Source organism: Gopherus flavomarginatus, chromosome 9, assembly GCF_025201925.1.
Source record: "Gopherus flavomarginatus isolate rGopFla2 chromosome 9, rGopFla2.mat.asm, whole genome shotgun sequence".
Taxonomy (NCBI): domain Eukaryota; kingdom Metazoa; phylum Chordata; order Testudines; family Testudinidae; genus Gopherus; species Gopherus flavomarginatus.
In genome coordinates, this window is record NC_066625.1 from 3,004,547 (window position 1) to 3,016,599 (window position 12,053).

The 12,053-nt window shown below is 42.9% G+C and overlaps 1 protein-coding gene across 6 annotated transcripts in view; it reads left to right on the forward strand.

The window, feature by feature from the left end:
* The first annotated feature begins 1,143 nt into the window (after nucleotides 1-1,143).
* ARHGAP17 (Rho GTPase activating protein 17) overlaps nucleotides 1,144-12,053 on the forward strand; it is a 69,434-nt gene continuing 58,524 nt past the window's right edge. For 5 of the 6 annotated variants that reach the window (XR_007776385.1, XM_050968562.1, XM_050968566.1 and 2 more), the window contains exon 1: nucleotides 1,144-1,319. Coding sequence is in view for 5 of the 6 variants with exons in the window: in XM_050968562.1 (XP_050824519.1) it covers nucleotides 1,267-1,319 (53 nt within the window). In the remaining variant the exon portion in view is untranslated. Of the gene's footprint in view, nucleotides 1,320-1,559; nucleotides 1,579-12,053 lie in introns of those variants that run through there. The other variant, XM_050968563.1, reaches the window with a different exon arrangement.

Below are 12,053 nucleotides of genomic sequence, written 5' to 3' on the forward strand. Positions count from 1 at the left end.
AATGGTGCAACTTTAGGGTGTAAAATAAGCTGGTAAACACTTGTGGATATTAAAGACTGCACTTCCGGCAAGTCTTGAGCCTAGTGTCCTGGCCAAACTGCATGCCACAGAAATTATGTTCTGCTCACATTCACTTCCTGCAGAAGCCTGTTCTCCAACATTACTGCACCCTGCTAAAAACTACTTAGGGTTGCCAACAGCTCCTTGTTACAAGAGGCATCCATGGCCGGCGCTTCCATTTAAGCAACCTAGGCGGTCACCTAGGGCGCTAGGATTTGAGAGGCGGCATTTTGCCACCCTTGGCGGCAATTCAGCAGCGGGGGGTCCTTCTACACTCCGGGTCTTCGGCAGCAATTCTGTGGCAGCTCCTTCGCTCACTCGAGGACCCGCCATCAAAGTGCCCCAAAGACCGGGAGCTGCGGAAGGACTGCCCCGCCCCTGCAGAATTGCCACCAATGCCCTGGAGCACGGAAAGACCTCCGCCTAGGGAGCCAAAAACCCTGGCACCGCTCCTGCAGCCATCCATTATTTTTCCATCTCTCTATAAGAAAACTGAGAGTTGCTGAGTGCTGCAAAAAGCAGCAGAAAATGCCCCTGACGAATGAAGATGCTCGTTATCACTAATGATAACGAATGAGGATCTCAGGAAAGGAGGGGGCCGGTGTGGCGAGTCCCTCATTATTTAAATGCCAAGGGACGCGTAGGCTGGGTGGCCTGAAAGGAAACTCCCAGCCAAGCAGGGGCGGCGCAAGGCCCCCAGGGGGAGGTGACCCGAAGAGGAAGGGGGCACACTGCTGTCCCGCCCCACAGGCTGGGGTAAGTGACCCCGCTGCGCCTCCCCCTGCACAGCACCTGGCCCCGCCTGCAGGACTCGGCGCGCTGCCCTAGGCGGGGCTCAGGCTGCCCCGGCTCCTGGCCAGGACACCGCCGCCCCAGCTCGAAGGGGCACAAAATGGCTCCCCCGTCACCGCGTGATGGCAACATCCGGGCCTCACGTCAATCTCCCACTAGGTGACCCCCATCCGGGTCTCTTCGCCCCTCCCTTCCTCAGGACCCGGATGTTGTCCGCATGGCAGGCGCCGGAGCGGTCACATGACGCCGGCGCCCACGTGACTCGCCCTGCACGGGGAAGGCGGAGCCGGAAGTGGCGGTGGTTTCCGGTGGGGGAGCGGCGCTCGGTGTTAGGGCTGCCGCAGGGAGCAGGGACGAGCCCGGGTCTGGCCGCAGCGTTTCCCGGGAGGCGCAGGGACAGGAGCCGCCGCCGCCATGAAGAAGCAGTTCAACCGCATGAGGCTGCTGGCCAACCAGACCGTGGGCAGGTAGGAGCCCGGGAGCCCCCTCACCCCGCCCGGGGTCCCGGGAGATGCGCCCTACCCGGAAACCTCCGGCGGCGCTCGCTGCCCTCCGAGAGCCCGGGCGGCCGGAGCTCGGTCCGGGGGCCGGGCCCGCCCCCTCCCCTTAGCGGGCGGCGGGGGTCGTCCCTCCTTTGAGCTGCCAGTGACATCGCCCTGGGCGCGCGCGCGCTCGCCGCGCTGTGCCGGAGGGGCGGGTTTGAGGGGTCGCGGACCTGGCCAGGATGTGAGCGCCGCGGTACCTGGGCTGCTGCTCCCAGCTCGATCGGCTCCCCGCTTCCCTCAGAGCGCTGGTGCTCGCCAGCTCTTGGCGGAGGGGCCCTGCGTGGCTGACTGAGTGAAAGACTTGGGGGTGTTTTGTGAGGCGGACTTGATTTCGAGACGCAGTCCTTAGGTGGCGTGTCTCAGGACAGCTTGGGGCACGCTGTTCGTAGGAGGTAGCACCCCTCGGAATTTGGTCTGGTACAATGTACGGGAGGTGAACAAGGCCAGACAGATATCCTCAACATCTGGAGTACACTGTGACCTCACTGGTTCCAGCAGTTCTACTACAGAAACTATTTTGTGGCTCTTACACTACTTTAGTAACTTAAGAAACTTAATTTCTTCTGGACACCAGGCGAACTTGATCTCCTGTTGTTCCACACAAATATACTGTTATCCTCCTTTATCGATACTGAAAGTGACTTTGGAAATGCTGCTTCATGAAATTGGGGGTGTAGAAATTCTATTTTTTTATGCTATGCTTTATCATATCGTCTAGGACTTTATACTCTTTTCATATATGTTATCACTTCTGATTTATGCGATTGGCTAACACAAATATAAAACAGAAAGTAGAAAAAATGTGCAGTGGGTCCTGTGTTTCTTAGATGTGATTAAATGTTGCCATCTCAGCAGTGCTGAGAGTTTAAAGCTAGCTTGTGTAAAATGTTGCTTCTCAGTTGTATTTTGGCCTATCAGTATATTGTTTCAATAGTATAATTTGACATGTATGAACACAGAAAGCAAAAACTTTAATCTATTGGAGGTATGTTATACTGAGGCAAAAAAAAATGTAAGGAAATTTTTTTACCACCTGGATTGGCTGTAAATATGGCAGTACAGTGTTTTGATTTATAAGCTGGGCTACGCAAAGTTCCTACAAAACTGTTTGCATTCTACACTTCCTTTTCATATTTTGTTTAACTCTTTCACTTTCATTTCCTTAATTTTTTGATAAATTTTGTTTATACTTTACTCTCTTTTTAATTCTATTTGATATTTTTCAAGAAAGCTCAGACTGCACAAATAAGGGTCAGTCTTAATTGGCAGAGAAGTTAGGCCTCTGCAGTAACCAAAGTGTAAGTTTCCGTAGGCATAAATGTCACTAATTTAGTTTTTTGGTTTGTTTTATTGGCTTAGACCTTTTGGAAGGTCTTTGGCCTAGTTTCACATACCTAAGCATAACTTTGTGTCATCTGTACATACTGAAATGTGATTTAATGTTCTTTTAAGATAGATTTGTATCTTTTAGAGTAACTTATTTCTTGTTTGAGTTCTGCTTTTTCTAGCTGAAAGTTGGCCTGGAACAAGGCTCAACTCCTGTCTCATCCTTTACAGGGTACTTAAAACTATGTGCTTTCCCTTCAGGATGCACTTCTACATAAAACAAATAAGAAATGTCAACTAATGATGGCTTGAGGGGGATACAGTGTTAGCTGGTTCTTTATTTGTGATTATAAAATGGAGATTTTTTCAAACCTCTTCCATTCTCACTTCCCTGTCCCACATCTTCATTTCACTTCTCATCTTAAGATATTAGCTTTTTCAGGTAGGATCATATCTAGTGTTGGTACAGTTTGTAGAACAATGGGCCTGATCTTAAATGGGGCTTCTTGGTGCTATTGAGATAGATATAGATATAAAAATATGGAATTACTTAGACCCAACAAATGCCATATACAACTCTCACTTTAGAAAATACGTATGGAAAGAGTGCATGAAATCTTGTTAACTATATGTAGCAATCTGTACGGGAGTAGAGGTTTCAACCTTGAAGGTGATCTTTGGCTATTGCAGTTGAAAAATGTTTTTATTGCTAGAGTCCAATGGAAGCTGCAGCTATCAAAGTTGTTTCATTACTGGTATTCTCAGGGTGTGGTAACCATAAGCATGATTATAAGTCACATTCCTCTGCCAGGTAGCCTGTTGCTGTGTTAATAGTCTGTGCCTGGATTAGTGGAGTCACTGGCTTCATTAAAATATAAACAAATGTACAGAATAACTTTCTCATAGTGGAAAAAGTTGAAAATGACATGAAAGTTATGAAAATTAACATGTCATGAGGTCCAAAATTAAAGGGAATTATCAAGCTATTTCTTAACTTTTCGTTCTGTTTACCATAATTCCGTGTACGCTTTAAATGGAAACTTTTCCTTATCAGCTTTTTGCTCACTCATACTGACTTTTCCTATTGTAGGTTTCTCGTGAGTGCGGGGCTGCAGGCATGGACTCTTTTTCCAAAGAGAATTAAACCACTTGTTTTTTCAAATAGCATAAAGAATTAAATGAAAGTAGGGACATTAGGGAAGAAAAGAAGTACTTCACGCTTTGGACAGTGCAACTTGATCATTGGCCATAGTGGTTATACCTTTAGCCAGGGATTATGAGGGCAGACTGAGTCAACTACAGTTCCAGCTTTAGTTTAGATCAGAGCAATAGTCTTGGGGTTCTTATTAGCATTGGTATGCTTGCCAACTATAAACATGCATGTTTTGCAGACTTATCAGTTTAGGGAGTTGCAAAGCACTGATCAGGGAAAATAAATTTTGTTAACTGAAAACTCATGGTTATTCCTTTTTAAATCCATATTAAATGGAATGACTGAAAAATCACCAAGAAAGCTTCCACTTATTTCTGCAGAATGTGTGGTGATATTATTAGAGAGAGATACCTATCTCATAGAGCTGGAAGGGACCGTGAAAGGTCATTGAGTCCAGCCCCCTGCCTTCACTAGCAGGACCAAGTATTGATTTTTGTCCCAGATGGTCCCCTCAGGGATTGAACTCACAACGTTAGGTTTAGCAGGCCAATGCTCAAACCACTGAGCTATCCCTCCCCCCAAATATTAAGAGAATCATAGGGTTGGAAGGGACCTCAGGAGGTGATCTAGTCCAACCTGCTGCTCAAAGCTGGACCAATCCCCAGACAGATTTTTACCCCAGTTCCCTAAATGACCCCCTCAAGGACTGAGCTCACAACCCTGGGTTTGGTAGGCTAATGCTCAAACCACTGAGCTATCCCTCCCTCTTGCTTCCATTAGGTGGAAGCAAGAACTGACTTTTTTTTACTATGATGTCTGACATACTTTAATAGACATCACCATTGTACCTCATTCAGAAAATGTTAGTCTATAAGGTGCCATAGGACTCTGTCACTATTTACAGATCCAGACTAACATGGCTACCCTTCTGATACAATGCAGAACATGTTGAAGTGGAAATACTCTTCTTTCTTCCCCCCCCCCCACCCCCTCAAAGAATGCCTACGAGCTCCTCTGGCTTGGCTTTCCTTTGGTGCATCTTAGATATCCTCCTGCTGGGCTGCTTCTTGGATGCGGGGTAGGTGGGAAGGTGTGGTGGTATCTCCCAAGCCCATCCACTTCTGGCTTCAAAATGAGTGGTTGTGGAAATCTTCATAGTATAACATTTGCTTTTTTACGTGCTTTGATAAGCTGTTAATTAAGTTACAACGTTGATATTTAAACTGTTTGGATTTGAATGGATGCCCTTTAAAATAAATGGAGCAAGTCACACCTTAAAGCTATTGTTTCAGGCTCCTTGCAGACTCTGGAAAAACGTGACTGAAGTGTATCTCCACAAACATAACGTATGACATGAGAAAAATTGAGGCTTGACTATGTACAACACCGCACTGAACCTTAGGAAACACCGTTTTAAAGACTTACTTAAAATGTTAAGATTTTCCTCAAGGCATCATTTAAAGGGAACCACTATATGACACCCTAACAGAAAAGTTGATCATGTGAAAAGACAACAAAACGATAGTATCAGAGGGGTAGCTGTGGTAGTCTGGATCTGTAAAAGCAGCAAAGAGTCCTGCATGCATCTGACGAAGTAGGTATTCACCCACAAAAGCTCATGCTCCAACACATCTGTTAGTCTATAAGGTGCCACAGGACTCTTTGCTGCTTTAACAAAAGGATAGACAGCAATAACTACCTCTTGAGCAGATGTTCCCACACTCTGAAAAATAACATCTGGTTGTTGTATGTACAACTTCCCCTTACCTTACATAGCAACTGAGTGTCATCCATTTTTCAGTAGAATCAACTGTTATAAGAAAAATGTCTACTTTTAGCTGACTAGTGCTAACGATGGCCTTTTCTTCAAAGATAGCTTGGAATCCACACAGTTAACCTTTCCAGGGGTATGAAAGGCCTTTCCTGCAGTCAGTATGGTGGTATGTATTCCTTACCTAAAACGATCATATCTTTCTTTTGGAAATGCATCTGTTCTCTTATCTACAACTTTGTCTGCTTGCTGGAGCTCTGATAGTGCTTCTTCAGCTGCAGGCATCCTCTGTGCTAGGAAATAGCTTCTGATGCTGCAGCAGAATGGTCACTTGAAACATTAACTAGATCAAAGTAAATTATAACTATGAGAATACAGTGGGAAGTCATGGGGGAGGGGGATTAGTTTCTGCTTCTTGGGTCAAACATATAGGATGGGTAAAACAAGAGCACAGGAGAAGCAGCAACTTAGTGGAGCAATGAAAGTAGCAACAGGGAAAGACTGTATTAGAGTAGAAAAGTGACACACCTAGGAAGTATGCCTGTAAATAAATTGAAAGAGGGATATGGAATTACAAAAGCCCTGAAGGAGCTGAGAGATGATAATTGAGGAGGGGAGAGTTAAGTGGAGCAGAATACCAAAATCACTAATTTGCCTGGTTTTAGATGTTCTGCAGTAATTATCCTTCAGACTTCACTGGAGGATGGTGTTAGGTTCCCCACTTCATTTTGGTAGTCTAACAACCACTCCTAACTCTTGTGGAATGCCTTATTTTTCAGTGTTTTTAACTGATGGCTTGCTGCAAGTAATGCAGCCCTGGAAAGGAGTAACTCTGCATGAAATGGACAGAACTTGAAGAGCCATGATTAGTTACTGCATTTTAAAATAACTGAAGAAAGGGGCAAAGGTGGGGAACCTCTCTAAGGGCTTGGCTACGCTTGTGAGTTACAGTGCAATAAAAAAGCCCTGGGCGCACTAGCCCACTCCCCGTCCACACTGGCAAGGCACGTAGAGTGCTCTTACTCCGCGGCTAGAGCGCTGCTGGTACTCCACCCCAGTGAGTGGAACAATGTTTGCTGCGTCCCCGCTGGAGCGCTGGGGCGTCAGTGTGGACAAGGTGTTGCATTACTGCACTCTGATCAGTCTCTGGAAATGTCCCATAATCCGCTTAAGTGGCCACTCTTCTCATTGTTTTGAACTCATTGTAGGAATGCGGATATGCCGTTTGAAAGCTCTGTTTCTGACAGCCGGCTGCTTATCTGCTACTTACAAGACAGCATGCTGACATGCTCTTAGCCCCCCCCCCCCCAAAAAAACCTCACTCTCTCTCCCCTCACATACACACAACACACTCCACCCCATCCCATCCCCCGATTTGAAAAGCATGTTGCAGTCACTTGCATTCTGGGATAGATGTCCATAATGCACCGCTCCCACTGCCACTGCAAGGGCTGCAAATGTAGCCACGCCAGTGTGCTTGAAGCGGTCAGTGCGGACAGACTGCAGTGCTTTCCCTACTGCGCTCTACGAAGGCGGGTTTAACTCAAAGCGTTCTACACCTGCAAGTGTAGCCATGCCCTAAGTGAAAAGGTGTTAGTAAAAATTGTGCTAACATGTTGCTCAGGAAAGAGACATAGAAATTGCCATACTGGATGATATCAGTGGTCTCCCCTCTAATGTCAATATCTGATAATGGACAGTATCAGCTACTTCAGAGGAAGTTGCAAGTAACTCCTTACTTGACAATTATAATAAAATAACCTGCCATTACAGGAAGCAACACCTTAGCCCTCTTCAGAGAAAGATGTTTTATGCTTTGAAGAAAGTGTTACATCCTTTCTAAAATTTTTAATCTGCATTAGCATTATTCTGGATGTTCTTGTTACCACCATATCAAGGCCCATTCTGTTTTTGAATCCTACTCAGTTCTTGGCCTTCCTATAGTGGCAATGAGTTTCACAGGCTAACTGCATCATTAAAAATTTCCCATGTTTTTAAAACTTGATAGTTTTAGTAGCATGTTGAGTGTGTAATAGCTTTAGCTTTTCAGTCTCTTACTTGGATTCTATGTTAATATAAAAATTGAACATCAGTCTGAGCCAGCTGGCTACAGTTTGTCTCCCTGTGCTAATCTTTCTAGTAATAAACTGAGAATGTAATCTAGTGTCCATGATCTGGAATGCATTGAGATTTGGCATTCTAAAACACTGAGGAATTTGTGTGTGTTTGCTCTGAGGATTTAAATCAGGAATTGTAGATGGGAATACTCCTGGCTACTGCCTAACACCTTGTTTTTACATATACCCACCAATTTTATTTCTTATTGTAGTTGATTAAAATTAATCCTCTGAAGAAACTGAATTACAATTTAATATCACATCTAAACTGATTTTATATCTTATTGATTTAATTGCCTTTGTTTACCAGGACATCGTTATGTGGCAGTGTCTTCAGTGTTGCTACAGTTAAGGGTGAAATGGCAATACAAGATGTAGATAAAGTCTTCAACTTTACATGTTACAATAATCAACTTAAGTTAACACTTTCTCTTTTTAATCTGAAGCCTCAACTCCAGGACCTTGAAGCTGTTTCCAAGAGACATTTTGCTTAGGTTGGCATTTTGGCCATAGCTCAGAGGGGAATTGGATCTGTGTTTTTCATGTGGGTTAGCTGCATACTGTATCTGCGAGTCACAGCTGACAGTATATCATTATAGAATTTTTCAACTTTTTAGAATTAATAATTTACAGAAGTCCTTACCTCAATAGTCTCATTTTTGCCAATTCAGATATTTGCAGGGCTTTTAGATAGTTGTATGGCTTGATTTATTTTGTTTACACTATCTTATGAGATTATGTATTAACTTTTAATTGGTGGTATCATATATGAAACTGAGATTTTCTGGTATGGAATTTGCATATTAAATTATTGCCCATCTTTCTGTCATCCTGGCATTTACTTTGGTTTGGATACCAGATTGGCCTCAGTCTTCGAGATAAGTGGTTTCTATATTCTGCATGTCCTACAATGACAAATGCATGCGCTTAGTTTCACTTCTATTTAGCTGAATAGGCAATCATGATTTAATTTTAAGTAAAATGCAGAAAATTCTGTAAACTCCAAATACTCTGCTATCTTCTCTCTCAAGAGTTTCAAGAGACAATGAAATAGTGACTAAGATTGTTTGTTTGTTTGCCCTTGACTCCCCGTGATCAGACATTGATTCTGCCAGGTGGAACCTGAAGTGAAGTTAGAAGTAACTGTAAAGGTTCTCTTGCTTCCGTGTTAAAATACTAATTCTTTTTGTGTCCAGAACCAATAGACTCTCTGACCAGGGTTTGAAGTATGGTAGTGCCTAAAGAAAAAATGAGGTTTGGTGTAGTTGTCAAAATTTGGTTTTATAGTTGTAATTATCTCAACAAATTATGTTCTGAAAGTAAAGTCAGTATGAAGGTTTGTTCAAGTGATATGAATACAAATGTGCACTTGACCTACACTCATCTGAAAAATGATTTCATAAGGGTATTTTCAAGGATGTGCTATTTAGTTTGAGAAACAGGTTTGCAGTTATTAAAACTATTAGACTTCATGTCTAATGAATGTTACTCATCACTGTGGTTTCTTTCCTGATTCCAGAGACCGATCTGTATCACTACTGTTCCCAGTAATTCTCTTGGTGTTTTTAGGATGCATTTACCATCAAATTCAAACTAGGAGGTGTCAGGATCAGACCAGTTTTCCTGGAAAATGATCTTAGCAGATGTAAATCTTAAACTTTAGGTTGACAGGTACATGTGTTTCTTGGCATTGGCAGAGATATTATCTAGTATTAAATAATGGTCTTGGTCTCTTAGAATACAGACTGCAAATCTGAATAACTTGCCTTCCAGATTTCACCACAAACCACCTGCCTTATAGGAGATGGGACAACAGTTACTGCAGCTGCATCCCACTTAGTTCTCCTCTTAGAGCAAGCTCTCCTATACAAGTGGAGTGTGTTTCATTATCCTGCACACATGACATCAGTCTGACTCAACAGAAGTGTTCTAATGTATCTTTTAATAGCTCACACCCAGGACAAAAATGATTATGCTAAGCCAGAGGTCGGCAACCTTTCAGAAGTGGTGTGCTGAGTCTTCATTTATTCACTCTCATTTAAGGTTCCGTGTGCCAATAATACATTTTAACCTTTTTAGAAGGTCTCTTTCTATAAGTCTATAATATATAACCAAACTACTGTTGTATGTAAAGTAAATAAGGTTTCAGAATGTTAAGAAGCTTCCTTTAAAATGTAGAGTTCCCTGGACCAGTGGCCAGGACCCAGGCAGTGTGAGTGCCACTGAAAATCAGCTCACATGCCGCCTTCTGCACCCGTGCCATAGGTTATCTACCCCTGTGCTAAGCAATAGTTAGTAGTTCTCCAAGCCATTTGGCAGTCAAGGTACAAGGTGGAATCAGGAATATGTTGTCATTTTATTGATCTAAATTGGCATTTAGTGTTACTCTTAAATATTGCTTGTTACAAAGTACTTGTCAGTAACTCCTGACTAAATCAGTTTTTCATCCATAATGATACACAGTTCTGTTAAACAGTTAATTTCCAGTATTAAATAGCATTCAGAAACTGGATACTCAGGCTACCACTCACTAGTAGCCTAAACACATTTAGGAGTGTATTTTCCCTCTTAATGATTTAACGTACACCTCAATGCCTACTATTCACCTTAATACTGCTTTTATTTATTCAGTATTATGTACTTTTTTTGAAGGAGACAGATAAGAGCATTAATCTTTCACTGGTATTTTACACTATTTTGAAAACTAAGACTATGTCTACACTGGCAATTGAATGACAAAACTTGTCTTTGAGAGGTGTTTAAACCCCCCTCCCCCCAAAAAATAAAAAAAACACAAGTTTTGTCACAACCAGTGCCAGTGTGAACAGCGTGTTGTCGGCAGGACTGCTCTCCTTCAGACAATACAAACGCTGCTCATTGGGGGTCAAAGTTTTTTGTTGGCAGGAGAGCCAACAAACAGCGGCTACACTACCTGACTTTTAGCAGCACAGCTGTAGTGACATAGCTGTGTAGTGTAAACAAACCCTTAGTATTTCTGAATGTCTTCAGTGAAAGAGCATGCACCTGTGATGATGGTGCTGGTTCTAGACTGCCTGTTCATGGGCCTACATTTTGGAAGTCTGGTCCTTCATTCTGTTATGTGTAAAACCTAATGGTGTCCTCCTTGGACCACCCTTTTGCTACTCTGATTTGTATAGTATGAAACTGTGGATTAGGATGCAGGCTCATTTTGTCAATGGAAAAATTTGTCTTGAAATAAGTCTACATTGAGCATTCCATAAGCTGATGGCCCAGTGGAGAAATCTATTTGCACAGGACTCGAAGCTGACATAGGGGATCCTGGGACAGGTATCTCAAAACATGCACAAAAACCCACTCGCTGATAACCAAACTTTCTGGTTGTGTTGAGAAAAGCTCTTTATATTAGAGCTGTGTACTTCTGCAAGAATAATCTGTTCTGGTTTTAGCCCATGAAGTTCACTTAGCTGCTTTTTTAAATATGTATACTTTTCATCCATGTTCAGTCTCAGCCCATATGGTAACATAAGAGAGCGTTTTCTCAAGCACAGGTATTATGAATATCAGTATCACAAATACTAAGTTAAAAATGTGTGTTTTATATAACCTTTAACTTGTATATATTCCATGCTGTCTCCAGTTGGAGCTCAGGTGCTGCTCAGTGAATGAGAATGAAGTTAGACCTCTGTTGTGTAAAAGATTGTTTAGGGGAGCTGTCTGAAATCCTGAAGAGCTCATTTTCCTTAAGACACTCTTGAGTCCGTTCATATGATTGCCAAACTCTAGATCTGTGCAAATTCTGTTTAATGCTAACATGAATCACTAAATTGACAAGTGGCTATTGAGTGACATCAGATGCTCATTGCCTCTAAATCACTCTTCTGCTAGTAGCAAAGGGGATTAATAGAATCTGTTTTCTACATGGCAGTGTGGAACATTGTTACTGTCAGTGTCCAAGGAACAACAAGCATTATTGCCTGAAACGATAATGTATGTTGTTCTTAGGCTGTGCCTACATTGTGTAGCTTACAGCAGCACAGCCATGCCACTAAAGCCTTGCCACTGTAAGGCATGCGATGTAGCTGCTCTTTGCTCATAGGAGAGAGCTCTCCTGACAACTCAATAAAACTGCCTAAAGTGCTGTCCACACCAGCACTTTTTGTCAGTAAAACTTTTTGGTCAGAGATGTATGGTTTTGGTGTGTTTGTTTTTTTTTCACACTCCTGAGCGACAAAAGTTTTACCAACGAAAGTGCAGTGTAGACATAGCCTTAGTATCAGGTTTCAGAGTAGCAGCCGTGTTAGTCTGTA